Source organism: Sander vitreus, chromosome 10, assembly GCF_031162955.1.
Source record: "Sander vitreus isolate 19-12246 chromosome 10, sanVit1, whole genome shotgun sequence".
NCBI lineage: Eukaryota > Metazoa > Chordata > Actinopteri > Perciformes > Percidae > Sander > Sander vitreus.
This window is the reverse complement of record NC_135864.1, coordinates 1,141,525-1,169,024: the sequence shown is the minus strand read 5'-3', so window position 1 is coordinate 1,169,024 and position 27,500 is coordinate 1,141,525. Positions and strand designations below refer to the sequence as shown.

Here is a 27,500-nt window from a genome sequence, read left to right as displayed (position 1 = left end):
TAAAGTTATTGTAAACCTAAACTGATATGTGGGCCAGATTAAAACCTGCAAGGGACACACACACACGCACACACACACACACACACACACACATACAGACACGCACACACACACACACACAGACACAGACACACACACATACAGACACGCACACACGTGCACACACACACAGACACACACACACACACACGTACACACACACATACACACACATACGTACACACACACACACACACACACACACATGCACACACACACACACACACACACGCGCACACACACACACACACACACGCACACACAGACACACACACACACACACACACACACACACACACACACACATACAGACACGCACACACACACGTACGTACACACACGTACGTACACACACACACACACACATACAGACATGCACGCACACAAACACACACACCACACGCGCACACCGTACACACACACAAATGATTATTCTAGAAAATAATCTTTAGTTGCAGCCCTAATTTAAAACTCTGCTAAAACACGCACTATAGATATTAAGGTGACTCACAGATGAGTCGTTCTGTCAGTTGGAAAATATGACTGAGACGATGCACAACTTGTGGTGACACACAAGATAAATAAGAGACAGATTAAACACTCAGGTAGTGCCCACACAGCAGATCTTTTTCCATAGATATGGTATTTGGTCATTTTATTTTTGTTTTTTCATCCTGGACCCTATGTTTCGGTGTCTAAGTGACTGATGGCAACAACAATCTGTGGGAAGGACCCCTACAGAGATAGACCTTTTAGTTAAAGAGTAAGATCCTTTTAGTTTAACATGAAACAGCCCCGAAATCACCATCACCAAACTCCACCAGACTCCATGTAAATAATCAGGACTTTTAGCGTGTATAGAGCCAGCATATTTCCACCAGACTCCATGTAAATAATCAGGACTTTTAGCGTGTATAGAGACAGCATATTTCCACCAGACTCCATGTAAATAATCAGGACTTTTAGCGTGTATAGAGCCAGCATATCTCCATCAGACTCCATGTAAATAATCAGGACTTTTAGCGTGTATAGAGCCAGCATATCTCCACCAGACTCCATGTAAATAATCAGGACTTTTAGCGTGTATAGAGCCAGCATATCTCCACCAGACTCCATGTAAATAATCAGGACTTTTAGCGTGTATAGAGCCAGCATATCTCCACCAGACTCCATGTAAATAATCAGGACTTTTAGCGTGTATAGAGCCAGCATATCTCCACCAGACTCCATGTAAATAATCAGGACTTTTAGCGTGTATAGAGCCAGCATATCTCCACATGTAAATGGGTGAATTAAGGGTTTATTTCAACCAAACCAGAGTGGTGATTGTTGGAACAGTGGAAAGATGAACCAAGACGGCTTTTTATAGTTTTATTTAGTCTCTGTCCACTTCTCTCTCTCTCTCTGTCTGTCTGTCTCTCTCTCTCTCTCTCTCTCTCTCTCTGTCACTCTGTCTCTCTCCCCCTCTGTCTCTCTCTCTCTCTCTGTCACTCTGTCTCTCTGTCTGTCTGTCACACACAGTACATGACAACAGGGGATTGTATTTAGTGTCCAACATCTCTGTTCTCTCTCCACTGACCGACCTGCTGTGTCTCTTTCTTCCCTCAGAGGCTCCGAACGCCTCCAACCTGAAGATCGTGAGGATGGATCGCACCGCTGGCTGCGTGAGCGGAGGAGAGGAGGTCTACCTGCTCTGTGACAAAGTCCAGAAAGGTGAGACGGGATTTTAGACACTCGGGACAAACCCTAAGCTTAATAAGGGAAAAGATATGAGGAAAATATGCCGTAACGTTGTTGAATATGTTGATAACGATATATAACTGCGATAAATAATCAGATATTAATGTTCTCAGGTTCTGCTGCTTTCAGTATTCTGATAAAACAACAAACTGCTAATGAAAGGAAATCATCTCCAACTTTGTTATTGAACAGATTGAATATAAAAGCAGGGTGTCAAAGTTTTAAAAATGTCTTTGATATAATATTTAAAATGAGGCCTTAAAAGTCTGAAATTTCATTCACAAAGGTCTAACATTTATATTGTCATTTTCATAGGATTAAATAACGTTTTTCATTGTTTCGTCACAAAGTATGTATGTATTGTATGTTTAAAGTATAATTTTAGAAAAACTAATATTTAAAACAAAGACATGACTGCTAGGCACTGTTAGGCACTGTTAGGCACTGTTAGGAACTGTTAGGCACTGTTAGGCACTGTTAGGAACTGTTAGGAACTGTTAGGCACTGTTAGGAACTGTTAGGCACTGTTAGGCACTGTTAGGCACTGTTAGGCACTGTTAGGAACTGTTAGGCACTGTTAGGCACTGTTAGGCACTGTTAGGCACTGTTAGGCACTGCTAGGCACTGTTAGGCACTGTTAGGCACTGTTGGGCACTGTTGGGCACTGTTGGGCACTGTTGGGCACTGTTAGGCACTGTTAGGCACTGTTGGGCACTGTTAGGCACTGCTAGGCACTGCTAGGAACTGTTAGGAACTGTTGGGCACTGTTGGGCACTGTGGGGCACTGTTGGGCACTGTGAGGCACTGTTAGGCCCTGCTAGGCACTGTTAGGCACTGTGAGGCACTGTTAGGCCCTGCTAGGTACTGCTAGGCACTGTTAGGCGAGGACAATAGTGGTGTCTCAGCATAGCCATCTAGCGGTAGGGGGTTTAAACACAACATAAACATGAACCACTGTCAATATTTTTGCACGTAAACTAAAAAAAAATAAAATAAAAAAAAATCTTGATTTTATTTATTTATTTTTTTCTTGCACCCCTACAAAACACCGTTGAAAAAAGTTGACAAATGACATCACCAAAAGTGACAAAAAAATTGGAATTAAATCAACAAAAACGTTGAGAAAAGTGTAGAAAAAGAAAAACACAACCCGCAACTTCTACGTCAAGGACTGAGCCTCTTTATGTGCGCTCACTCGCTCTCTTTTTGTCACTTTTTCTGATGTCTGTCGATGTTTTTCAGCGCCTTTTTGAAGCTTTTTCCGACATTTTTGTCGAGCAGAAACCCAAATTTCTGATATAAAAAATGGGTCAAACAGGAGGAGCAGTTTGTCTGCTGATAGAAAATCTCAGGAGTGTCTTTCCCGATATATTGCAGCCTTTGGCAATATGGTTATTGCGACAGACAATATTGAGATGACAATAAAATGTGTCACATGTATTGTGCGGCCCTACTGAGGAAAAACATTTACACATAAAATGCCAAAGTTCAGACAAAGGTCACAGGTTTGATTTATCATTCTTCCTTTTCTGGTTTCTGCAAAGCAATGACAGAAAGTAGAATAAAGATTTTCATTTTCACTTCATATCAGCTCGGTAGAGAGACAACGGTAGAGAGACAACGGTAGAGAGTAGTATGTAGAGAGACAACGGTAGAGAGTAGTATGTAGAGAGACGACGGTGGAGAGTAGTACATAGAGAGTAGTATGTAGAGAGACGACGGTGGAGAGTAGTATGTAGAGAGACGACGGTAGAGAGTAGTATGTAGAGAGACCACGGTAGCGAGTAGTATGTAGAGAGACAACAGTAGAGAGTAGTATGTAGAGAGACAACGGTAGAGAGTAGTATGTAGAGAGACAACGGTAGAGAGTAGTATGTAGAGAGACAACAGTAGAGAGTAGTATGTAGAGAGACGACGGTGGAGAGTAGTATGTAGAGAGACAACAGTAGAGAGTAGTATGTAGAGAGACGACGGTAGAGAGTAGTATGTAGAGAGTAGTATGTAGAGAGACAACGGTAGAGCGTAGTATGTAGAGAGACAACGGAGTAGTATGTAGAGAGACAACAGTAGAGAGTAGTATGTAGAGAGACAACAGTAGAGAGTAGTATGTAGAGAGACAACAGTAGAGAGTAGTATGTAGAGAGACGACGGTAGAGAGTAGTATGTAGAGAGACGACGGTAGAGAGTAGTATATAGAGAGACGACGGTAGAGAGTAGTATGTAGAGAGACGACGGTAGAGAGTAGTATGTAGAGAGACGACGGTAGAGAGTAGTATGTAGAGAGTAGTATGTAGAGAGACAACGGTAGAGAGTAGTATGTAGAAAGTAGTATGTAGAGAGACGACGGTAGAGAGTAGTATGTAGAGAGACAACGGTAGAGAGTAGTATGTAGAGAGACGACGGTAGAGAGTAGTATGTAGAGAGACGACGGTGGAGAGTAGTATGTAGAGAGACGACGGTAGAGAGTAGTATGTAGAGAGACGACGGTGGAGAGTAGTATGTAGAGAGACGACGGTGGAGAGTAGTATGTAGAGAGACGACGGTGGAGAGTATCCCATATCGCCACCTGCTGGAGGGTTCGTTAAATCCTCTGCACACATGCGTTTTTAAAGGAGCATTGAGTGATTTTATCAGCAGGGTTTCTGTGGGTCCTTAAAACGTCTTTGAAAGTCCAATAATCTGAAATTGTGAACATAGCCTTGTTGTTTTGGTTGAAGCTTTATTTGGATGCAGTGAAGTGGATCTGTGACTCTGACCTTTTCCTGGTCAGAGCAGTGTTTTTTGTTTTCCTGGAGGAAGTCCAGCTTCAGGGAATTCCCCTCCGGCTTAATGAACTAAATCCTGCAGGAGGAAGAGAGCAACACAGGCTAGGGATGATGTTGTTTTTGTCCCGCTGCTGCTGTTGCGTCTTGTTTTGAGAAGAGAGAAGCAGCAGCTGATCTGGTGACCTGCTCACAGACTTACACTCGGGTCAGCTCAACAACAAACATTAGTTTTTCAGTAGGTGAAGGCTCAAAATAAATGTGTAGAGAACGCCAATATTTCTTGAAAATTATGTAAACGATACAAATGGCGTCTAGTGTAAATAGTGTGTTTGGTTGTTTTTTAAGATCCCCGTTAGCTTCTGTCTGTCTTAAACAGAAGCTACTCTTCCTGGGGTCTCTGTTATTAACATCAAACATACATCAAAGGTACAAACATTTACATAACATTTATACTCACAAGTGTGTGTGTGTGTGTGTGTGTGTGTGTGTGTGTTTCCAGATGACATCCAGGTTCGGTTCTATGAAGAAGATGACTCGGGGTTGACCTGGGAGGCTCTGGGAGATTTCTCCCCCACAGACGTCCACAGACAGGTCAGTGTTACTACAGTTTATACAAGTCATGAGGAGCATCACTCGAAAATCGATCAAATTTAGCTTTCGTTTTTGATCGAAGTCAAAAGCAGGATCGGGCGATTCCCCCGGTATTTTTTTTTCTGTCCACCCCCATCTACTTGCACACGTCCGAAGGAAAAACAAAGAGCCACAGCGTAGCTTAGCGGTTGGGAGAATGCAGCTAAAGACACAGTGTAACGTCAGCTTAGCGGCTGGGAGAATGCAGCTAAAGACACAGTGTAACGTCAGCTTAGCGGCTGGGAGAATGCAGCTAAAGACACAGTGTAACGTCAGCTTAGCGGCTGGGAGAATGCAGCTAAAGACACAGTGTAACGTCAGCTTAGCGGCTGGAAGCATGCAGCTAAAGACACAGTGTAACGTCAGCTTAGCGGCTGGGAGAATGCAGCTAAAGACACAGTGTAACGTCAGCTTAGCGGCTGGGAAGCATGCAGCTAAAGACACAGTGTAACGTCAGCTTAGCGGTTGGGAGAATGCAGCTAAAGACACAGTGTAACGTCAGCTTAGCGGTTGGGAGAATGCAGCTAAAGACACAGTGTAACGTCAGCTTAGCGGTTGGGAGAATGCAGCTAAAGACACAGTGTAACGTCAGCTTAGCGGTTGGGAGAATGCAGCTAAAGACACAGTGTAACGTCAGCTTAGCGGCTGGGAGAATGCAGCTAAAGACACAGTGTAACGTCAGCTTAGCAGTTGGGAGAATGCAGCTAAAGACACAGTGTAACGTCAGCTTAGCGGCTGGGAGGATGCAGCTAAAGACACAGTGTAACGTCAGCTTAGCGGTAGCCTGCAGCTGCTGTTTTTCAGTCACCATGGCCACTGCCGTAGTCGCAGATGACAGAGAAATAACAGAACTGGAGAATCCTCCTGCTTCCCTGAAGTCTCCGTGTGGAAACGTTTTGCTTTCCCCGTGAGGGAGTTATGGAAACAAACAACAAAGTTAAAGCCTGTCTGCTCCGATGGGACTTCACAGCAACTATCTGCACCTAGTAAACTCTGAGAAACTCAAACTGTAAGTTCAAAAACGAAGAAAGGTCCATGGCACTCTTCTTGAAAAAAGTTAAAAAGCTTTTTGACTTTTTTCAAGAAGAGATGGACACACACACACACACACACACACACACACAGAGACACACACAGAGACACAGACAGACACACATTCACACAGACACACAGACAGACACACACAGACAGACAGACAGACAGAGACACACACACACACACACACACACACACACACAGACAGACAGACAGACAGACAGACAGACAGAGACACACACACACACCTGGACCTTTCTTATTTTTTGAACCTTTTGTGTTCCCTTCCATAGAGCTCCTTCATTATGTGTTTAAACTACCCTGTTTAAGTGCCCGTCTGCCATCTGTTGGCATTGTCGTCCCTGCTGAAAGAATAGAAGAAGTCAAAATATCGAAAGTCAAATAGATTTGTGGATTGGGAGACTTGGGACACCCTCTATTATTCATAGTAGTCCTGCGTAGTTCATTTTATCTAACCATGTTATGGTCTGTGCTGACAGTTCGCCATCGTGTTCAAGACTCCGAAGTACCGAGACCTGAACCTGCAGAAGCCGACGTCCGTGTTCGTCCAGCTGAAGAGGAAGTCTGACAACGAGACCAGCGAGCCCAAACCCTTCACCTACCACCCTCAGATCATCGGTAGGTCAGGTAGCTCCACAGAGAGAGAACAAGGACATCACCCCGTAAGGAAACGATGCTTCCTGGTTACCGGGAAAACGAGCAAGGACGTTCACAAGTTAGGCCCGTTTCACACTGGCTGCGTGGCGTGACCGTGGCGTTTCTGTGGCGTAGCAGCTGCGTGGCGTTTTCTATGTCTTTGCACACCAGAAAGGTGTCTGACTGCTGCTGCTGCTAGCCTTGTCTGTACACATGTATGTTTCCCTTAAACATAAATATATTCTGATCTGATTACAGCAAAGACAACGTCAGCAGGATTGACGGAAAAATAGGCTCCAGAATATTTCCTTCTGGATTGACAGGTGCAATACTAGAAAATCCGTAATAATAATTTTTTTAAATGACATTTATATCTGCATTTATATCAACCTCGAGACTTTCAAACATCAACATGTCATTTATTAATATGTATTCGTGTCTAAATGACATATACACATCTTTTCGTATTCTATGTTGCCTGGAAACGCTTCCAGTCGCGTGAAAAATAGGCGTCGGTCCTATTTCTGAGCATGCACACGTCAAGCCGCGCCTGAGACGTGCGTGTCACGCAGGCAGTGTGCACGCTCTAACCTGTTAACATGGGAGCCGAAATAAAAACGGACACGCCACGCAGCCAGTGTGAAATGGGCGTTCGCGATCAAGGAGCAAGAGAAGCGTTGTAGTTATGGAGCAAGGAAGCTGACTAGTTGCAGAGCATGAAAGGAAACTCATCCTGAAAGCAATGAGCAAAGAGGGGACTAAGTTAGTGAGAAATGGACAAGTTAGTGACCATTTAGGGAGCCAGAAAGGCAGCTTTCTGTTTGGGAAACAAAAAAAGGAAGCTCCTGTTAATGGGGGAGGGAGCATTAAAGAAACCCACTCAGGAAGCAAGAAGCAAAGATGTTCTTCTAGTCAGACAACAAGATCATTACATTGGTAAGGAAAGGAAGCGTCCTTTTCAGGTAGCAAAAAGAAGGCTTTCTAATAAGGAAGCAAGAAAGGAAACTTCCTAGTTGGAGGCAAGAAAGCTTTCTATTCAGGAGGCCGGGGGCTAAAAGGAAACTCACCCTGAAGGCAATGAGGCACCGAGTGATTGAGTTAGCAAGAAAGCTTACTTTCTGTTAAGGGAGTGAAGAAGGAAGCTTTCTAGTTTGGAGTTAAAGGACCATTCCGGCGCATAATGACCCTCGGCGTTAATAACGTGTATACCGAGTCGAACGTTCTCATGTTCATGCTAATCAAATGCGTCTCTAGCTTTTAACAAGCTACCGCAAAACCGGTGGTTAGCTGCTAACGCTAGCTTTCGGGACACTTGGTAAATCGCTATTTTCTACGTTGAGGGTTTTCTAAGATGGCGCCCGAATGTAAAGACGAACGCTACAGTCTTCATAATCTATCTTTTTGTAATAAACTGTCTGTACACTTACAAAGTTCTCAATGCTTCTGTTTGCATGTAGGGACCCTCATGATGCTACCGTTGAAGTGTGGTGATATTTCGAGCCTCGTTAGTGGTATCAAATAGGGATTTACCATGTGCCCCGAAAGCTAGCATTAGCAGCTAACACCTGGTTTGCAGTAGCTTGTTAAAAGCTAGAGACTCCTTCGATTAGCATGAAAACAGATCCCAGAGACTCGGTACGCGTTTGTTATTAAACCCTAGGTTCATTTTGCGCCGCAATTGTCCTTTAAGTACGAACAAGAAACTCATCCAGAAAGTTAGTGACCATTTAGGGAGCAAGGACACTTCCTTGTTGGAGAGAAAGAAAGGAGGCGTTTTGTTTAGGGGGCAAAGAAGGAAGCATCCTATTTAAGGGGGAAGAAGCCGACTTAGAAAACTAGAAGCAAAGATGTTTACTAGTTAGAAAGCAAGAAAAAGACATTGGTAAGGAAAGGAAGCTTCTTGTTTAGGTAGCAAATAACAGAAAAGTAAATCCTGTGTGTTCAGACAAGGAGGAGGTGCAGAGGAAGAGACAGAAGACGTTGCCAAACTTCCAGGACTTCAGCGGTCACGGAGGAGGTGGAGGTGTGTACCGAGGAGGAGGAGGAGGAGGGGGAGGCCCAGCTGCAGGAGGAGGAGGACCAGGCTCTGCAGGAGGAGGAGGTAATGTCTAAAATATAATAAAACCTGGAAATTCTTGGACATTTGTTGCGTTTTCTTTGGGTTTTTGAGAAAGGAGAGGCTTTGGTCCAATGACGATTAACAAAAAGATGTAATAATGAAAATGACATGACATTCAGACGCTGCAGCGGACTGAAAAGATGCTCCTCCCTGGTGGTTTCACATTTTACAGTCCCTCACGGCCCCTCCGCTTGTTCGCTATATTCTCCTGGACATGTGGGTGGTTCCTTTTCTCCACGTGGATTAAAACCGTTCCCATTGGTCCCTCGATGGCAAGGTGGCATGTAGGGGTTCAAGATGTATCGACTCAATATCGTTTTCGCAATATATTGAAAGTGTTGCAATAAGTATGCATTATTTAGTTTATATTGTGGAGCGCTGCGTCCCGTCTGTTGGCTGTGTGTCTTAGTTGTGTTTGATTTAGAGCTTGAAACGCTGTAATGATCATGTTTCATTGGCCGGTTACCGTGCCACGTGCACACGTTAGTGCACGTCATCGCACGGGTCCACTACGAATCAGAGAAGAGAGAAAAGTTGTGTCCTGTTCTCTTTATTTATATATGTTATACTGTCCAACCAGTAGAACATGTCCTGTTCTGTAGACATGGTCCTTATTCATATATGTTATACTGTCCAACCAGTAGAACATGTCCTGTTCTGTAGACATGGTCCTTATTTATATATGTTATACTGTCCAACCAGTAGAACATGTCCTGTTCTGTAAACATGGTCCTTATTTATATATGTTATACTGTCCAACCAGTAGAACATGTCCTGTTCTGTAGACATGGTCCTTATTTATATATGTTATACTGTCCAACCAGTAGAACATGTCCTGTTCTGTAGACATGGTCCTTATTTATATATTTATACTGTCCAACCAGTAGAACATGTCCTGTTCTGTAGACATGGTCCTTATTTATATATGTTATACTGTCCAACCAGTAGAACATGTCCTGTTCTGTAGACATGTGTCATTTCTCAGGCAGAAATGTAGATAAAAATAATGAAATCCTGTTCCCCAAACAAGTGCAAGAACCAGAGTCAACATATAAACATATAAACATAAAGCTGGAGCAGTGTCCAAAAGCACAACATCACTATTAATCATAAAACACCTCAAGTTATTTGACAATTCTGGAGGACAAAGAACACGCAAACACACAATGCCTCAGTGATTCACAGAAGTATATCACAGGTCACAGAAGTATATCACAGGTCACAGAAGTATATCACAGGTCACAGAAGTATATCACAGGTCACAGAAGTATATCACAGGTCACAGAAGTATATCACAGGTCACAGAAGTAGGTCACAGGTCACAGAAGTATATCACAGGTCACAGAAGTAGGTCACAGAAGTAGGTCACAGAAGTATATCACAGATCACAGAAGTATATCACAGGTCACAGAAGTATATCACAGGTCACAGAAGTATATCACAGACAGGTCACAGAAGTATATCACAGATCACAGAAGTATATCAGGGTGTCTCATGCAGCACTTTAAGTGGGGTTGCAGAGTTTATTTGACTCCTGATACCGAACATCTTTTAGCTTTCACCAGCGCATCAATATCAGGTGTCACATCCTGAGTGGCAGCCACCTTCAGGATGTGACTCAAGTACTTGTGCGTGAGCCTTGAGCACAGCTTTGTTTTATTCACGCTCATTACAGAGAAAACCTGCTCACAAAGATACGTGCTTCCAAACATGCACAAAGGTTTTGCAGCGAGGGCTGTCAAGATGGGGTAACCTGGCAAGAGATTCTGATAAAATGTGTCCAAGCCAGCTTCAAGTCTGAGTCACACTGCGAGTCTATTACTTCAGGTTGGACGCTGACGGGCAGATCAGAGGGATTCACGGTGAATGGCGAGCATCTCCAGTTCACCAAAAATCTGAAAGCGTTGCTCAAACTCCCGTAACACTCCCGTTATTTTATCTTTGAACCGCTTCATGTCTGCCACATGTTGGGTCGCGCACACATTCTTCAGACGGGGGAAGTGAGCGGCATCACCACCGGCAAGTTGCGTCTCCCACAATGACAGCTTCAACTTGAAAGAACGTATGCTGTCCTAATACTGCGTGACAACTTTGTTGTGCCCTTGCAGCTGTTTGTTCAAGTTATTCAGGTGCTCTGTAACATCCACCATAAATGCAAGGTCCTGCATCCATTCTGCAGAATGAAATGAAATGAAATGAAACGCTGGTTTGCCCTTTTCTTCCATGAACTGTTCAATTTCTTCTCGTAAATCAAAGAAACGCCTCAGCACAGCACCTCGGCTTAACCATCTTACCTCAGTGTGGTACGGCAGGCCACAGACGTGGTCTTTCTCTCTGAGAAGGCCGTGATTCAGGCTTCTGGATCGGATGAAATTAACAGTTTGGATGACCACCTTCATGACGTTATCCATCTTTAATGACTTGCAACACAAAGCCTCCTGGTGCAAAATACAGTGAAAAGTCCAAAAATCACGTCCTCCATTGCAGATTACACTTTCTCTCTGAACTTTGTCACAACGCCTGCTTTTTTCCCGATCATTGAGGGCGCACCATCTGTAGCCAGGCTGACAGCGCGGGACCAGTCCACTCCGACCCTGTCCAGCGCGCCGACAAGTGCGGTGAAAATATCAGCTGCTGTCGTTGTATCTGTCATCGGCACCAACTCCACGAACTCCTCGGTGACGGTCAATGTGTCATCAACTCCGCGGATGAAAATGGCCAGTTGTGCAACATCTGTAATGTCCGTGCTTTCATCAATTGCAACTGAAAACTCAACACATGACTTTACTTTTTGCTTCAACTGGCTGTCCAAATCCACTGAAAGATCGGAAATCCTGTCTGCAACTGTGTTTCTTGTCAGGCTGATATTTGCAAAAGCCTGGCGCTTTTCAGGGAACCCAATCTCCGCTGCCTTCATCATGCATGTTTTTACTCACTAAATGGTTTTGAAGCCACTGTGATTTCATTAGCAATGAGGTAGCTAGCTTTCACTGCAGCGTCACTGATGTCTCGGCTGAGAGTAAACACAGACTGCTGTTTCCTCAGACCCGCCAACAGTTCATTCACCTTCTCTCTTCTCCGCTGTCCTTGAAAGTTGTCATATTTGTCGGCATGAAGACTCACATAGTGGCGACGAAGGTTATATTCTTTCAGCACTGCAACATGCTGTGAACACACCAAACATACAGCTTTCCCATTCACTTCCGTGAATAAATAGGAGGATGATCATTTTTCTTGGAACACTCTGCATCCACTTTTCTCTTTTTTGACAGAGACGTATTGGGGCAATGAGGGCGCCAAAGCACATCATGTTAAACGTAGAAGCCGTAATAAATATCGCGGGCAAAACAAACTGGCTGCACTTGCTTGACCTACTTGCTCTGCCCCGGTATAAACAGTTTGCTTGCTTAACACAGTTGCTATTGCGCCATCCAGTGGATGCAATTGGAAAAGCAGTTTCTTTGAAAAATTGCAGCCCATTTTTATACTTTACAAAATCATCTCGTGGGCCGGATTAAACCCGTTTGCGGGCCTGATCCGGCCCACGGGCCGTATGTTTGACACCCCTGGTATAGACAGACAGACAGACGTTGCATGTTACATTTCTACTGTTTAGAAACGAAAGCCTGCTGACAAAAATGAAGTGAAATGATGTGGGATACGGGAGTAACATGTAGGGTACATCATTTGTACACTCAAATGAGCAGTGCATTGTGGGTATTTTATAGTGGACTGTATAGTGAATGAAATGAACAGCGGAGAATTGGAACACCTCTACAACATGGAGAACGCACTAAATAGGGAACTATGTCTGTGATAGGGAACAGTTTCCAACACAGCTCTCGTGTCACTCTCTGATGTTGTGGGTGTGTTTGATATATCCGCCAGGTTACTTCCAGGGCTTCACTACCTACAACTATGGAGGAGTAGGAGGAGGTGGTGGTTTCTCTACAGGATACTCAGCTGGTCTGGGAGGAGGAGGAGGAGGAGGCGGCGGCATCAAACACGGTGAGATTTTGGAGTGTTTTCTTCAACTTGCTTGAGAATTGGGTTTGTAGTGATAACTAGCTGGACTGACTGTCCAAATAAGATAACGTACTCCTAATGCCTGTAGTGTGCCATCTGTACTATACGGTGTTGAGATTAACATATGCTGTATGTATTTCGTGTAAGCATACACCTATGGATGTACACATTCATGACTCAATAAAGACATGTTTAAGGGGTGGCAGTAGCTCAGTCCTTAGGGAGTTATGTTGGGAACCGGAGGGACGCTGATTCAAGTCCCCGTCGGGCCGAAATACGGAGGTGGACTGGTAGCTGATCACCTCCTGGGCACTGCCAAGGTGTCCTTGAGCAAGGCACCGAACCGCTCAGGGCCTGTTCTCCATTAGTGCATGTATAGGACCTGAGCGTGTGTGTGTGTGTGTGTGTGTATATTGGGAATGTTGTAATTTCCCCATTGGGGATCAATAAAGAGTATACATATTATTATTATTATTTTTATTTATTTTTTTAAAGAAAAGAAGAAAGATCCTTAAAGTCTTAATTGTAAAATCTAAGACTTGTGGCTGAAGGAAACTAACCAAAATATAAATGTGTTAAAGCGTCTGAGGGCGACGAAGCTGACGACAGCGATCCTGACGATGACTCGGGGTCGGGGGTCGTGCTGAGAGCTTCTGCCCAGCCGGGAGGCCTCGAGGCGGGGGACACGGCTGAGGATGGAGGGGTCGGTGTGGACGAGCCAGAAGCACACGGAGGTACGTGTCAATTTAGACTTTAATCCACTCAAGGAGATCTCTTGTTGGTTTCTAGTCTGGTTTATTGGTTTACACATTTATACACATAATCAATAAAAGATGTGATGGAGACATGCAAAACAAACGGCTCAGATGGCTTAATCTGAGCACTCTCCAGTCCAACTAAAATAGAAGGAAACTATATATATATATATATATATATATATATATATATATATATATATATATATATATATATATATATATACGTAGTTTCTGTCTTAAAGCTGCAGTACGTAGTTTGTCTTAAAGCTACAGTACGTAGTTTCTGTCTTAAAGCTACAGTACGTAGTTTCTGTCGCCCCCGTGAGGAATTCTAAGTAATTACAACAACACTGTCGGTGCGTCCTCATGACTTGGACTCAAGGATTTAGGAAGTCTAACTCGGATGTTGGATGACGAAGAGGTCATTATCTTCACTCGTGTTTCTGCGCGGGAAAGTCACCGGACGCCACAATCTTCTGAACATAGTCATACTGAGAAATAAGATGAGATAGACTTCATTAATCCCACACTGGGGAAGTTCCTGTGCTACAGCAGCTCAACATTTATAAAAATGTACACACATCAGAATAACACAAATACACATTAAGTAGACATACGAGAAAAAATACACATAGTATAAGAAATAGAAAACAATTGAATTAGTTATAGGCAACAGAGAGTAATAAATAAATAAATATGTATAGTGCAGAATATTGTCCAGTGATGGCGCTTTGCATAGACAGTTACAGAAATGGACCACCAGGTCCCGTGTCTCTGGACGGAGACCAGTGAAGGACATTAGAAGCTCTTTCCCGGTGATGGCTGAGCGTTACTGAGCAGCCTCCAACTGAGCTTGAAGACGTAGATGTGACGTGAGCAACCTGTCTGAAAGTTGGAAGTCTTCTGGTAGCTGTGCCAAGAGAAATCTCAATCATTCCCAATCTAGCAGAGACGGAGAGCGTAGGTATATGTAAGGAGATAACATAGACACAGGCTCATTATTGATCACTAAAATGATAGTTAACATTAGTCATTACACTTAAACAGCTGATGGAAGTCCAAACTGCCTGAGAGCTTCTCCTGTACTATACGGTAACTCCTCTACTATGAGACAGGAAGTCTCGTGGTTATGACCCAATCGTTAGCCTATTGTTATAAAAACGTCTGCTACGGAGCCATAACGTGAGCTACAAGGTAATGGAGCCTTTTATACATCGTCGTGTTTCTTTAGAAATAAACAACGGACAAATAGAGTCTTTAAACGCTTCAGATGTGAAGGTATTCTCTGTCAAAGTGACGTCAGAATGAATGGCAGTCAATGGGATGCTAACGGGATGCTAACGGGATGCTAACGGGAGGTGATGGCTTGGTAGCATCGACATGGCTCCATAGAAGCTACGCGTTGTGAGGAGAAGCTGACCCTCTTGGAAAAAACCACTGACATTTAACTTTTAAATGAGATGTTTTTTCTGTGTGTTGAAATGACGCAGATGAGCGGTTGGTGGAGGCGACCAGCAGACAGTTGGAGGCTCTGTTTCAGTACTCGGTCACCGGAGACTCAGCGTACCTGCTGGCTGCACAGCGCCCCCTGATGGCCGCGCAGGACGAGGACGGAGACACGTCAGTAACGCACTAAAACACACATTTAACCCTCCTGTTGTCCTCCCGCCCACAACTTTTTGTTTTTCTCGGTCCAACTAAAAAAAAACTTTTTCCGCTGATAGGTTTTTGTTGTTTTTTTTCAAATTTTTTTTTAGGTTTTTGTTATTTTTTTTTCTAATGTTTTTAGGTTTTTGTTGTTTTTTAATTTTTTTAGGTTTTGTTGTTTTTTTTTCTATTTTTTTTTAGGTTTTTGTTGTTTTTTTTCTAATTTATTTTAGGTTTTTTGTTCGGGTTTTTTTAGGTTTTGTTGGTATTTTTCTATAGGTTTTTGTTGTTTTTTCTGGGTTTTTGTTGTTTTTGTCTGTTTTTTTTTCTTTAGGTTTTTGTTGGTTTTTCTATTTTTTTGTTGAGGTTTTTTGTTGGTTTTTTTTCTGGGTTTTTGGGGTTTTGTTATTTTTTTCTATTTCTTTTTAGGTTTTTGTTGGTTTTTTTGTTGGTTTTTCTGGTTTTTCTAAATTTTTTTAGGTTTTTGTTGTGTTTTTCTATTTTTTTTAGGTTTTTGTTGTGTTTTTCTATTTTTTTTAGGTTTTTGTTGTGTTTTTTCTAATTTTTTTAGGTTTTGTTGGTTTTTCTAGGTTTTTTAGGTTTTTTTCTATTTATTTTTTAGGTTTTTGTTGTGTTTTTCTATTTTTTTTAGGTTTTTGTTGGTTTTTCTATTTTTTTAGGTTTTGTTGTGTTTTTTCTAGGGTTTTTTAGGTTTTTGTTGTGTTTTTTCTATTTTTTTTAGGTTTTTGTTGGGTTTTTTTCTAATTTTTTTTAGGTTTTTGTTCGTTTTTCTTTTTTTTTCTTTTTTTAGGTTTTTGTTGGTTTTTCTATTCTGTTTGTTTTTAGGTTTTTGTTGTTTTTTTTCTATTTCTTTTAGGTTTTTGTTGGTTTTTTCTAATTTTTTTTGAGGTTTTTGTTGGTTTTTTCTGGGTTTTTTTAGGTTTTTTGTTATTTTTTCTATTTCTTTTAGGTTTTTGTTGGTTTTTAGGTTTTTGTTGGTTTTCTATTTATTTTTTTAGGTTTTGTTGGTTTTTTCTGGGTTTTTGTTGGGTTTTTTTCTGGGTTTTTTTAGGTTTTTGTTATTTTTTTTCTATTTCTTTTAGGTTTTTGTTGGTTTTTTTCTGGGGTTTTTTAGGTTTTTATTTTTTTCTATTTCTTTTAGGTTTTTGTTGGGTTTTTTTCTATTTTTTTAGGTTTTTTGTTGGTTTTTCTATTTATTTATTTTTTAGGTTTTGTGTTTTTCTATTTTTTTAGGTTTTTGTTGTTTTTTAGGTTTTTTGTTGTGTTTTTTCTAAATTTTTTTAGGTTTTGTTGTTTTTTTCTGTGTTTTTTAGGTTTTTGTTGGGTTTTCTATTTCTTTTTAGGTTTTTTGTTGGGTTTTTCTAATTTTTTTTAGGTTTTGTTGTGTTTTTCTATTTTTTTTAGGTTTTGTTGGGTTTTTCTAATTTTTTCTTAGGTTTTTGTGTTTTTCTGTTTGTTTTTTTTAGGTTTTTGTTGTGTTTTTTTCTTTTTTTTTTTTGGTTTTTGTTGGTTTTTTTGGTTGGTTGCTGCTATAGCTTTCTCATGAAACATAGTACCCCGAAATAACTTACAGAAGGACCCCAAAGTACTTGTTATACAACCCCCCCTGTCCGAAACGTAATACTATGTATTGTCTGGCTTTTCTTTCATATCTAGTCTCTGCAAAAATGCCTTTTAATTGAGGTTCCTCTTAGCGAAAAGCTCTGAGTGAATGTCAGCTGGGCTTTTATTGTGAAGGGGTAGACACAGAAGATGTCACGTCAAACGCCCCAAATTCCAAACCCCAAGTTCATTGGGTACCCAGTTCACGAGATACTTGAAAGACAACAGACGCACGTACAGAGATCCCCGATTTATAGTTAGATGTTCCTCTTGAAGGACAATTGTATAGCTTAGATTAAAATGAAATAGAAAGTCTCTCTTTTCTCCCGTCAGTGGGCTCCATCTGGCAGTCCTCCACAGCCAGCAGGAGGCGCTGAAGAGTCTGACTCAGGTGGTCTCTGCTCTTCCTGGAGAGGAGGTGCTCAACATGAGGAACCACCTCTACCAGGTACTAAACTACTCAACCTCTGCCTTCTGTTCTGCTGCATCTCTGGGCAGGAAATCCACATTTCACAGGTAGCTCTGAGGACGCTTATGAGGATGAGGATAAGGATGCAGGGATCAAAGAAGGAAGCTTTCTAAGTTAGGGATTAAGGGATAAAGGAGCTCTTTGGTTAAAGGTAGAAGGAGCAAGAAGGAAACTCACTTAGGCCTCCTGCACACTGCCTGCGTGACACGCACGTCTCAGGCGTGGCTTGACGCGTGCGTGCTAGAAATAGGACCGACGCCTATTTTTCACGCGACACGCAAGCGTGTTGGAAGCATCTCCAGACAACATAGAACACGAAAAGATGTTTATATGTCATTTAGACACAAATACATTTAATACATGACATGTTGATGTTTGAAAGTCTCGAGGTTTTGATATAAATGTAGATATAAATATATAAAAATATAAATAAAAATAATAATAATTACCGATTTTCTAGTATTGCATCTGTCAATACAGAAGGAAATATTCTGGAGCATATTTTTCCGTCAATCCTGCCGACGTTGTCTTTGCTGTAATCAGATCAGTATATATTTATGTTTATGTTTATGGGAAACATACATGTGTAGAGACAAGGCTAACAGCAGCAGCAGCAGCAGCAGCAGCAGCAGACACCTTTCTGGTGTAAAGACATAGAAAACGCCACGCAGCTGACACGCAACGTAACAAATTGATTGGTCTTATCCAAGCTTTTTTGTCACTTAACACACACACACACACACACACACATACACAGACATACACACACACAAAGACAAACACAGACAGACACAGACAGACACACATACACACACACGTACACACACACACACACACACACACAGACATACACACACACACACACAGACATACACACACACAAAGACACAGAGACACACACACAGACAAACACACACATATAGACAAACACACACAGACAGACACAGGGACACACACACACATACACACATACACACACACACACACACACACACATATACACACACACAGACAGACAAACACACACGTTAAGCAACAGTTCCCTGTGTAACCTCTTCCATGTTTCCCAGACTCCTTTGCACCTTGCTGTGATCACCAAGCAGAGGGAGGCGTTGGAAGCGCTGCTGTTGGCCGGCGCCGACCCAACTCTGACGGATCGTCATGGCAACACGGCGCTCCACCTGGCGTCCCAGCTGGAAGGAGGAGGAGGGATGGTCCGGGTTTTACTGCAGCACAGAGGGACGAGAGAGCTGCTGGACCACACCAACACAGCTGGTACACACACACACACACACACACACACAGCTGGTACACACACACACACACACACACACACACACAGCTGGTACACACACAGCTGGTACACACACACACACACACACACACACACACACAGCTAGCGCGCACACACATACACACAAAGAGGAAACTGAATGTTTAACGTGTTTGACTATCTGTCCGTCTGTTGCCATGGTTTCAGGTCTGTGTGCGATCCACCTGGCGGTCCTGTCCAATCAGCTGTCTTCTCTCAGGGAGCTGCTGGAGGGCGGGGCTAACGTGGAGGCTCAGGAGCACAGCTGTGGGCGGACCGCCCTCCACCTCGCCACCGAGGCCGACAACGTGTCGCTGGCCGGCTGCCTGCTGCTGGAGGTACAGACCCCGACTGGGTACGCTGGGCGATTGGTGATTGGTGTTACTGGATATCTGTGACCAATCAGAGTGTGTGTGTGGTGTTTTCTGTCGGCAGGGTAACACCAAGGTGGACAGCTTCACCTTTAACGGCTCCACCCCCCTCCACATCGCTGCAGGGCGGGGCTCCGTCAAACTGACCGCTCTCCTGATGGCTGCAGGTACGACACACACACACACACACCGCACGCACGCACACACACACAGCACACACACACACACACACCGCACGCACGCACATGCACACATACACACGCATGCACGGACGCACACACATACACACGCATGCACGGACATACACACACATGCATGCATGCATGCACGGACGCACGCACACATACACATGCATGCACGGACACACGCACACATACACATGCATGCACGGACACACGCACACATGCATGCACGGACGCACGCACACATACACATGCATGCACGGACGCACGCACACATACACATGCATGCACGGAAACACGCACACATACACATGCATGCACGGAAGCACGCACACATACACATGCATGCACGGATGCAAGCACACATACACACGCATGCACGGACATACACACACATACACACACACACACACACATGCATGCACGGACGCACGCACACACACACGCACACATACACACACCACACACGTGCGCACACGCTCACACACGCTCTCACACACACATGTTCACACATATACACACACACACACACACAAACACACCACACACACACACACACACACACACCAGAGATGGGAAGTGCTCAAATAGATTCCTCAGATATTTATTTTTGTGCCGACTTTTTATTTCTACTCTTACATTTGACTAAATTAGGCTCGTTACTTCAGTTTCAAATAATTTCCGTGGAGTTACCGTTATTATTTTTCGCATCATCAATACCAAAGTCAATCTAATTGGACGGGAATATACGTTGCACCGCTACAAGACGACCCGACAGATTTGGCGGCATTCATTCGCAGCACATAGTAGTAGTATGGACGACGACATGATTGAAAACGGAGATCCCAGCGATTCCCAATCCTCCTTGGCCTGATCTGAGAGAGATGTTTGAGATAGTAGATAGTAGACATCAAGAATGACTCCTATGTGCTCTAAAATTATGAGGAACTTCTTAATTAATGTCTGTTTAGTACCGTATTTTCCAGACTATAAGTCTCACTTTTCTTCATGCTTTGGCTGGTCCTGCGACTTATAGTCAGGTGCGACTTATATATCAACATATATATAATGTAACATGTTTTAAATGTTATTTCATGCTGAAAACATTACCGTCTACAGCCGCGAGAGGCGCTCTAGGCTTGTGAGGACTATATGCTGCTCCTAAAGACAACTGAGAAAGAAAAGAAGCTGCAGGAGACTGCAGGTAGTAAAACACGCAGCCGGAAACGGTCATCGAGCAGCAGAAGGAGAGTTTGGAGTGAGAGAGAAACTTGTGAGGGACTGGAGAAAAGGTTAGTCTTACTGCAATGAAGAAAACAAAGAAAGCTAGTCGCGCTGAAATCCAGATGGCCAGAGCTGGAGGAAGGAGTCCACAGATGGGTGCTGGAACAACGTGCTGCTGGGAGAGGCTCGTCAACAGTGCTGTTACGTTACGTTAACATAGAGGACACCTACCGTATTCAGCCCCTTGTTCTGGGGGCTGTTGGGTAGTTTAATAACTGTTAATGTGTTACGTTAACATAGAGGACACCTACCGTATTCAGCCCCTTGTTCTGGGGGCTGTTGGGTAGTTTAATAACTCTCCTTTCCAGATTAAATGTCTGTTCTTGGTATTGGATTTTGTGAAATAAATATCTAAATAAATGCGACTTATAGTCCAGTGCGACTTATGTTTTTTTTCCTCTTCATGACGCATTTTTTGACTGATGCGACTTATAGTCCGGAAAGTACGGTAATTCTTATTTTATTCTTTATTTTCTTTCCAGAAACCATATTTGAGCACACACACAGACATGTAGATTCCTTTAAATGTTAAGTTAAGGTGAATATTAAAAAAAGAGAAACTGGATCTGTGAATTCCCACAGAATCTTAATTGTATTCATATCTTACTACTCAGTCAGAATCATATTAAAGGTGCATTATGAGCTGCTGCATGATGTCACTGGTCACAAGCTCGCCCTCCCCCCATGTTTCCGTAACTGTCATGACTGACTGACTAAAGGCGCTTTTCCATCACGTGGTACCTGCTCGACTCGCCTCGCCTCTACTCGCCTTTTTTGGTTTTCCATTACGAAAAAACAGTCCCTGGTACCTGCTAACAGGTACTTTATTTAGTACCACCTCAGTCGAGGTTCCCAGCGAGCTGAGGCGATACCAAAAGGTGACGTGAAAGTGACAGACGGGGGCGTCCTGAACAAACCCGCCGTCTTTAAATAGTTCAGCCAGCTGTGTTTATTTCTGCTGCCTCCAGCTTCATTTGAAACTAAATGTGTCTTCTGACAACAACACACCTTCCACGTTCTGTGTCGCGTTAGGTCACGGCAGTTTACTGCCGCGCCGCTATGACGACCTGCCACGCTGATGCAGTACTAAAATCTGTAATGGAAAACGGACGCACAGTGAGGCGAGTAGAGTAGAGGCGAGGCGAGACGAGGCGACTAGAGGCGAGGCGAAGAGAGGTGAGTAGAGGCGAGGCGAGTAGAGAGGTGAGGCAACTAGAGGCGAGTAGAGGCGAAGAGAGGTGAGGCGAAGAGAGGTGAGTAGAGACGAGGCGACTAGAGGCGAAGAGAGGTGAGGCGAAGAGAGGCGAGTAGAGGCGAGGCGAAGAGAGGTGAGTAGAGGCGAGTAGAGGCGAAGAGAGGTGAGTAGAGGTGAGTAGAGGCGAGTAGAGGTGAGTAGAGGCGAGTAGAGGCGAAGAGAGGTGAGTAGAGGCGAGGCGAGTAGAGGCGGCGAAGACGGTGAGTGGGGCGAGGGCAGTAGAGGCGGGCGAGGCGAGCGAGAGAGCCCAGTAGAGGCGAGGGCGAGTGAGGCGAGAGGCGAGTGGAGGCGAGGCGAGGCGAGTAGAGGCGGAGTGGGGCGAGAGCGGGCGGGGCGAGTAGGGGCGGGGCGAGTAGAGGCGAGGCGGTAGAGTGTAGCGAGAGCGAGGCGAGTGAGAGTAGAGACGAGGCGAGTAGAGGCAGCCAGTAGAGACGAGGCGAGTGGGGCAGGCGAGGCGGTAGAGCGCGAGTATGAGGCGAGAGCGAGTAGGGGCGAGGCGAGTAGAGACAAGTAGAGGGAGGCGAGGCGAGTAGGGCGAGCAGTAGGGCGAGACGAGGCGACAGTGAGCGGGCGAGGCAGTAGAGGCGGGGCGAGACGAGTGAGGCGGGCGAGGAGGGCGAGTGAGGCGAGGGCGAGGCGGGCGGAGACGAGTAGAGGCGGGGCGGTAGAGGCGGGCGAGTAGAGGCGAGGCGAGTAGAGGCGAGAGGAGCAGTGAGAGGCAGGCGAGCGAGTAGAGTGAGATCGAGCGGGAGAGTGGGGCGAAGCGAGCAGAGAAGTGATGAGCGAGCAGTAGAGGCAGAGGCGCAGTAGAGGCAGTAGAGTGAGCGAGGAGAGTAGAGCAGAGGCGGTGATGAGCGAGCAGAGAGCGAGGCCCAGTAGAGGCGAGCGAGCGGCGGCGAGTAGAGGCGAGTAGAGGCAGAGAGCGAGTAGAGGCAGAGGCGAGAGTAGAGTAGAGGCGAGGCGAGGCGAGTAGAGGGCAGAGACGAAAGTGAGAGGCGAGCGAGTAGAGGCGAGGTGCGAGCGAGAGGCAGTAGAGAGCAGACGAGTCGAGACGAGTAGAGGCGAGGCAGTAGAGGCGAGGGCAGAGCGAGTAGGCGAGACAAGCAGAGCGAGTAGAGCTAGGGCGAGAAGCGGCAGGACGAAAGAGATGGAAGCGAGCAGTGAGTGCAGCGAGTAGAGGCTGAGGTAAGAGCATAAGCGGCGAGAGGAGTAGCAGGCAGTAGAGCGAGCAGAGGCGGCGAGTGGGGCGAGACAGTGAGGCGAGGCGCAGTAGAGCGATGCAGTAGAGGGCGAGTAGCGAGTAGAGACGGTAGGGCGAGGGCGAGTGCGAGGCAGTGGGGCAGAGGGCGGTGGGGCGGAGCAGAGGCGAGTAGCAGTGAGAGCAGCGATGGAGCGAGGGCGAGTGAGAGGCGTGAGCGGTAGGCGAGATGAGACAGCGAGACGAGTAGAGGCAGCGAGAGAGGCAGTGAGGCGAGCGAGTGGGCGCAGAGGCGAGTAGAGGCGAGGCGAGTAGTAGAGCAGGGCAGTAGAGGCAGCCCAGTAGAGAGCGGTGAGCGAGTAGAGGCGAGACGCAGTAGAGGCGAGGCGAGACCAGTAGAGGCAGTAAGTAGAGGCGGGGCGAGTAGATGAGCAGTAGAGGCGGCGGAGCAGTAGAGACAGTGAGCAGAGGCAGGCGAGTGGGGCCGAAGGCAGTAGGGCGGGCCAGTGGGAGGCGATGGGCGAGTGAGGCAGGCGAGTGGGAGCCGAGTAGAGGCGAGGACAGTAGTAGAGGCAGTGGGGCGAGGCGAGTGCGAGCAGAGACAGAGCAGAGAGCGAGGCAGTGGGGAGCGAGGGCGGCAGAGGCGAAGTGGGCGGCGGTGCGCAGTGGAGACGACAGTAGAGCGCGAGATGAGAGGCAGTGCAGTAGGCGAGTAGAGCAGCAGTAGAAGTGAGCGGGGCGAGTAGAGAAGCGAGTAGAGCGAGCGAGTGGCGAGGCAGAGGCGAGTAGAGGCGAGGCAGTGAGAGCGAGTAGAGGCGTAGGCGAGTAGAGAGCGAGGCGAGTAGCGAGTAGTAGTAGAGCGAGTAGAGCGAGGCGAGTAGAGGCAGAGAGCGCGAGGAGATGGCGAGCAGCGAGGCGAGCAGTAGAGCGGGCGAGTAGAGCAGCGATAGCAGAGCAGTAGAGGCGAGGCGAGTAAGCGAGCGAGTAGAGGCGAGGCGAGTAAGCTAGCAGTAGATGATAGAGTGCGAGGCGAGTAAGCAGAGGCGAAGCGAGTGAGAGGCGAGTAGAAAGCCCAGCGAGGCAGTAGCGAGACGAGTGAGGCAAATAGCAGGCGAGCAGTAGAGCGCAGAAGCAGTAGAGTAAAGGCGAGACGATGACGAGCGAGACAGTCAGAAGCGAGTCAGAGAGCGAGGCGAGCGAGAGGCGAGGCAGTAGGCAGGCGAGTAGAGGCAGAGAGGCGAGTAGAGTCGAGAGCGAGTAGAGCAGGGCGAGCAGAGACCGAGACCCAGCGAGTAGCGAGAGCAGTAGGCGCGAGTAGAGGCGGGCGAGTAGAGGCAGCGAGTGAAAGGCGGGCGAAATGAGAGAGCGGAGAGCGAATAGATGACAATCGCGAAAGCAGTAGAGCGAAGCGAGAGTAAGCGAAGACGAGAGTAATGCGCCAGTAAAGACGGTAAATGGCCCAGTAGGGCAGTGAAGCGAGGCAGTAGAAGCGAAAAGCCAGTAGAGCGAAAGTAAGCGAGCGAAGTAGGCGAGGCGAGTAGCGAGGCTAGAGTAAGCTGATGCAGTAAGCGACAGGCCGCGAAGTGAAAGCGGACAGTAGAGAAGCCGAGAGTCGAAAGCGAGAAGCGAAGCAGGCAGTAGAGCGAGCAGTAGGCGGCAGTAAGCGGCCAGTAGAAACAGTGAGAAGCGAAGCAGTAGAAACGAAGCGGTAGAGGCGAAATGAGTAAGCAGTGACGAGCAGTAAAGCACATGTGATCGTAGCGATGAAGCAGTAGAAAGCGAGCAGCAGTAGAAAGCCCAGCCAGTAAGCGACGAGGAGTAAGCAGAAGCGAGTATGAAGCGAGCCAGTAGAGACACATGTAGATGACGCCAGTAGAGTACGAAGCCGAGTAGCGAGTAAGTGTCGTAGTGAGTAAATGCGCCAGTAAGGCCAGCGAGTGAAGTAGAAATGAGCGGCGAGTAGCAGTAAGCCGAGCAGTAAGCTGATGAGTAGCGAGTAAAGCAGAAGCCAGTAAGGCGAGTAAGCGTAGCGAGTAAAGCGAGACGAGTAAGCGCAGAAAGCCAGCGAAATGCGAAGCCAAGCGAAATAAAGCGAAGCTAATCGCGGCGAAGCGAAATAATGCGCAGCGAAGCTCGCGGCCAGTAAATGGCAATCAGCGGCGATAGAAAGACCAATGAAAGCGAAGCGAAAATGCGAAGCGAATAAGCGACAGCGATAAAGGCCATGATAAGCGAAGCGAAATGGCGAAGCGGTAAGCGATACAGCGAGCAGCAAAATGCAATGCGAAAGCCAGCGATAAGCGCCGAAGTAAGCCCAGCCAGTCAGCGGAAATCAAGCGAAAGCGAAGTAAGCGGCAGTATACGAAGAAGCGAGCAATACAGCCAGCAGAAAGCGAGTAAGCAATGGTAAGCCAGCGAGTAAATGGCGAAGTAAAGCGGCCAGTAAAACAATGGCGGCAGTAGAAACAGTAAGCGGCAGAAAGTAGAAACGAAAAGCGAAAATGAAGCAATGACAAGCGAAAGCGATGTCATGTAGCCAGTAGAAGCGGCAGTAGAGCGAAAGCCGATCGTGGCGGGAGCAGTAGAAAGCGGCAGTAGAGCGGCCATGCGCAGTAGAGCGAAGCGAGTAAGCCAGCAGTAAGCAATGCGCCGATGGTAAAGCAGAGCGGCCAGTAGAGCTTGAGGCGATAGGCGGCCCAGTAGCCAGAAGCGAGAGTAAGCGAAGTACGTAGAAACAATGGCCAGGCGAGCGAAATCGCGAGGCTGGCGTAAGCAAGTGACAGATGCAGGCGGGAGGCGATGCGGCATGCAGTAAGTAGCGGGCCAGTAGAGGCGAGGCGAGTCGCGCGGGCGAGTAGGGGCGAGGCCCGAGTAGATGAGGCGGGCAGTAGAGGCGAGAGCGGTAGATGATAGACATGACGACGAGTAGAGGCGGGCAGTAAAGTGGCCGAAATGGGCGAGCAGTAGAGGCGAGCGAGAGGGGCGAGACGAGTAGAGGCGAGGCGAGTAGAGTAGAGAGCGAGACGAGACGAGGCGAGTAGAGTCGAGGCGAGTAGAGTCGAGGCGAGTAGAGACGAGACGAGGCGAGCAGGTACCATGTAATGGAAAAACGCCATAACTGACTAAAGGCCGTTACACACCAACCAGACGCCGACCGTCAGCAGTGAAGCCAGCGTGAAGAGACGAGATGTAATACGTCTCCATAACAGCAGGCGGCGCTAATCTGGATTGTCACCCAAAAATGAAAACCAGCAGCTGATTGGACGAATGCGTCACGTGGGTCTGGCTGCTGCTTCCGGATTTTGGATTTTTCAATCAGCCATTACTGGCGACTCATTCAGAATATGATCTCATATTGTCCTAAAATAGTTCACACACACACACACACACACACACACAGGGACGTGGTTAGCTTAGCATAAAGACTGGAAACAAGGGGAAACGGCTAGCCTGGCTTTTTCTAATGGCACATTTACACCGCCGTGTTTTCAGCGTACATATTTACATACAAAGTCAATGCAGCAACAAACGTGTGTGTGTGTTTGTGTGTGTGTGTGTTTTGTGTGTGTGTGTGTGTGTGTGTGTGTTTTTCAGGTGCAGACCCTCAGAAGGAGAACTTTGAGCCGCTCTTCTTCAGGGAGGACGACTGCTGTGATGAAGAGAGGGAGGAGGAGGATGAAGATGAAGGCTACATCCCAGGAACCACTCCTCTCAACATGGCCACCAACAGTCAGGTACACGGGGCCGGGGTAGGACGGGGACCATATCTGCTTCTGTCCCCATTCCATGCTTTCACCGTACATGGGTTAGGTTTAAAAATATTCTTCTAGACACACACACACACACACACACACACACGCACACAACACAACACAGATACACACACACACACAACACACGACACACACACACAACACAACACAGACAGACACACACACGCACAAAGACACGCAGACACACACACAACATGCTACACACACATATGCGCATACGCACGCACACACAACACACACATACGCACACACACAACACAGACAGACACACACACACACGCACACACAAAGACACGCACAAAGACACGCAGACACACACACACACACAACACGCTACACACACACACACACACACACATTCATGCACACACACACACACACAAACAAACACACCATACACCACACACGCACACACACACACAACACAACACAGACAGACACACACACGCACAAAGACACGCAGACACACACACACAACACGCTACACACACACATGCGCATACGCACGCACGCACACATATGCGCATACGCACGCACACATACAACACACACATACGCACACACACACACAACACACACAAAACACAACACACATACGCACACACACACACAACACG

The 27,500-nt window shown here is 46.1% G+C and overlaps 1 protein-coding gene across 3 annotated transcripts in view; it reads left to right on the top strand.

Moving 5' to 3' along the window:
* The window catches only part of nfkb1 (nuclear factor of kappa light polypeptide gene enhancer in B-cells 1), a 59,491-nt gene that overhangs the window by 25,704 nt on the left and 6,287 nt on the right, over positions 1–27,500 (top strand). For all 3 annotated transcript variants that reach the window (XM_078259989.1, XM_078259988.1, XM_078259991.1), the window contains 12 exons: positions 1,648–1,752; positions 5,044–5,135; positions 6,710–6,848; positions 8,812–8,967; positions 12,874–12,993; positions 13,593–13,745; positions 15,260–15,389; positions 17,373–17,487; positions 18,579–18,783; positions 18,989–19,158; positions 19,256–19,358; positions 26,705–26,844. In XM_078259989.1, the coding sequence (XP_078116115.1) occupies positions 1,648–1,752; positions 5,044–5,135; positions 6,710–6,848; positions 8,812–8,967; positions 12,874–12,993; positions 13,593–13,745; positions 15,260–15,389; positions 17,373–17,487; positions 18,579–18,783; positions 18,989–19,158; positions 19,256–19,358; positions 26,705–26,844 (1,628 nt within the window). The remainder of the gene's footprint in view (positions 1–1,647; positions 1,753–5,043; positions 5,136–6,709; positions 6,849–8,811; positions 8,968–12,873; positions 12,994–13,592; positions 13,746–15,259; positions 15,390–17,372; positions 17,488–18,578; positions 18,784–18,988; positions 19,159–19,255; positions 19,359–26,704; positions 26,845–27,500) is intronic.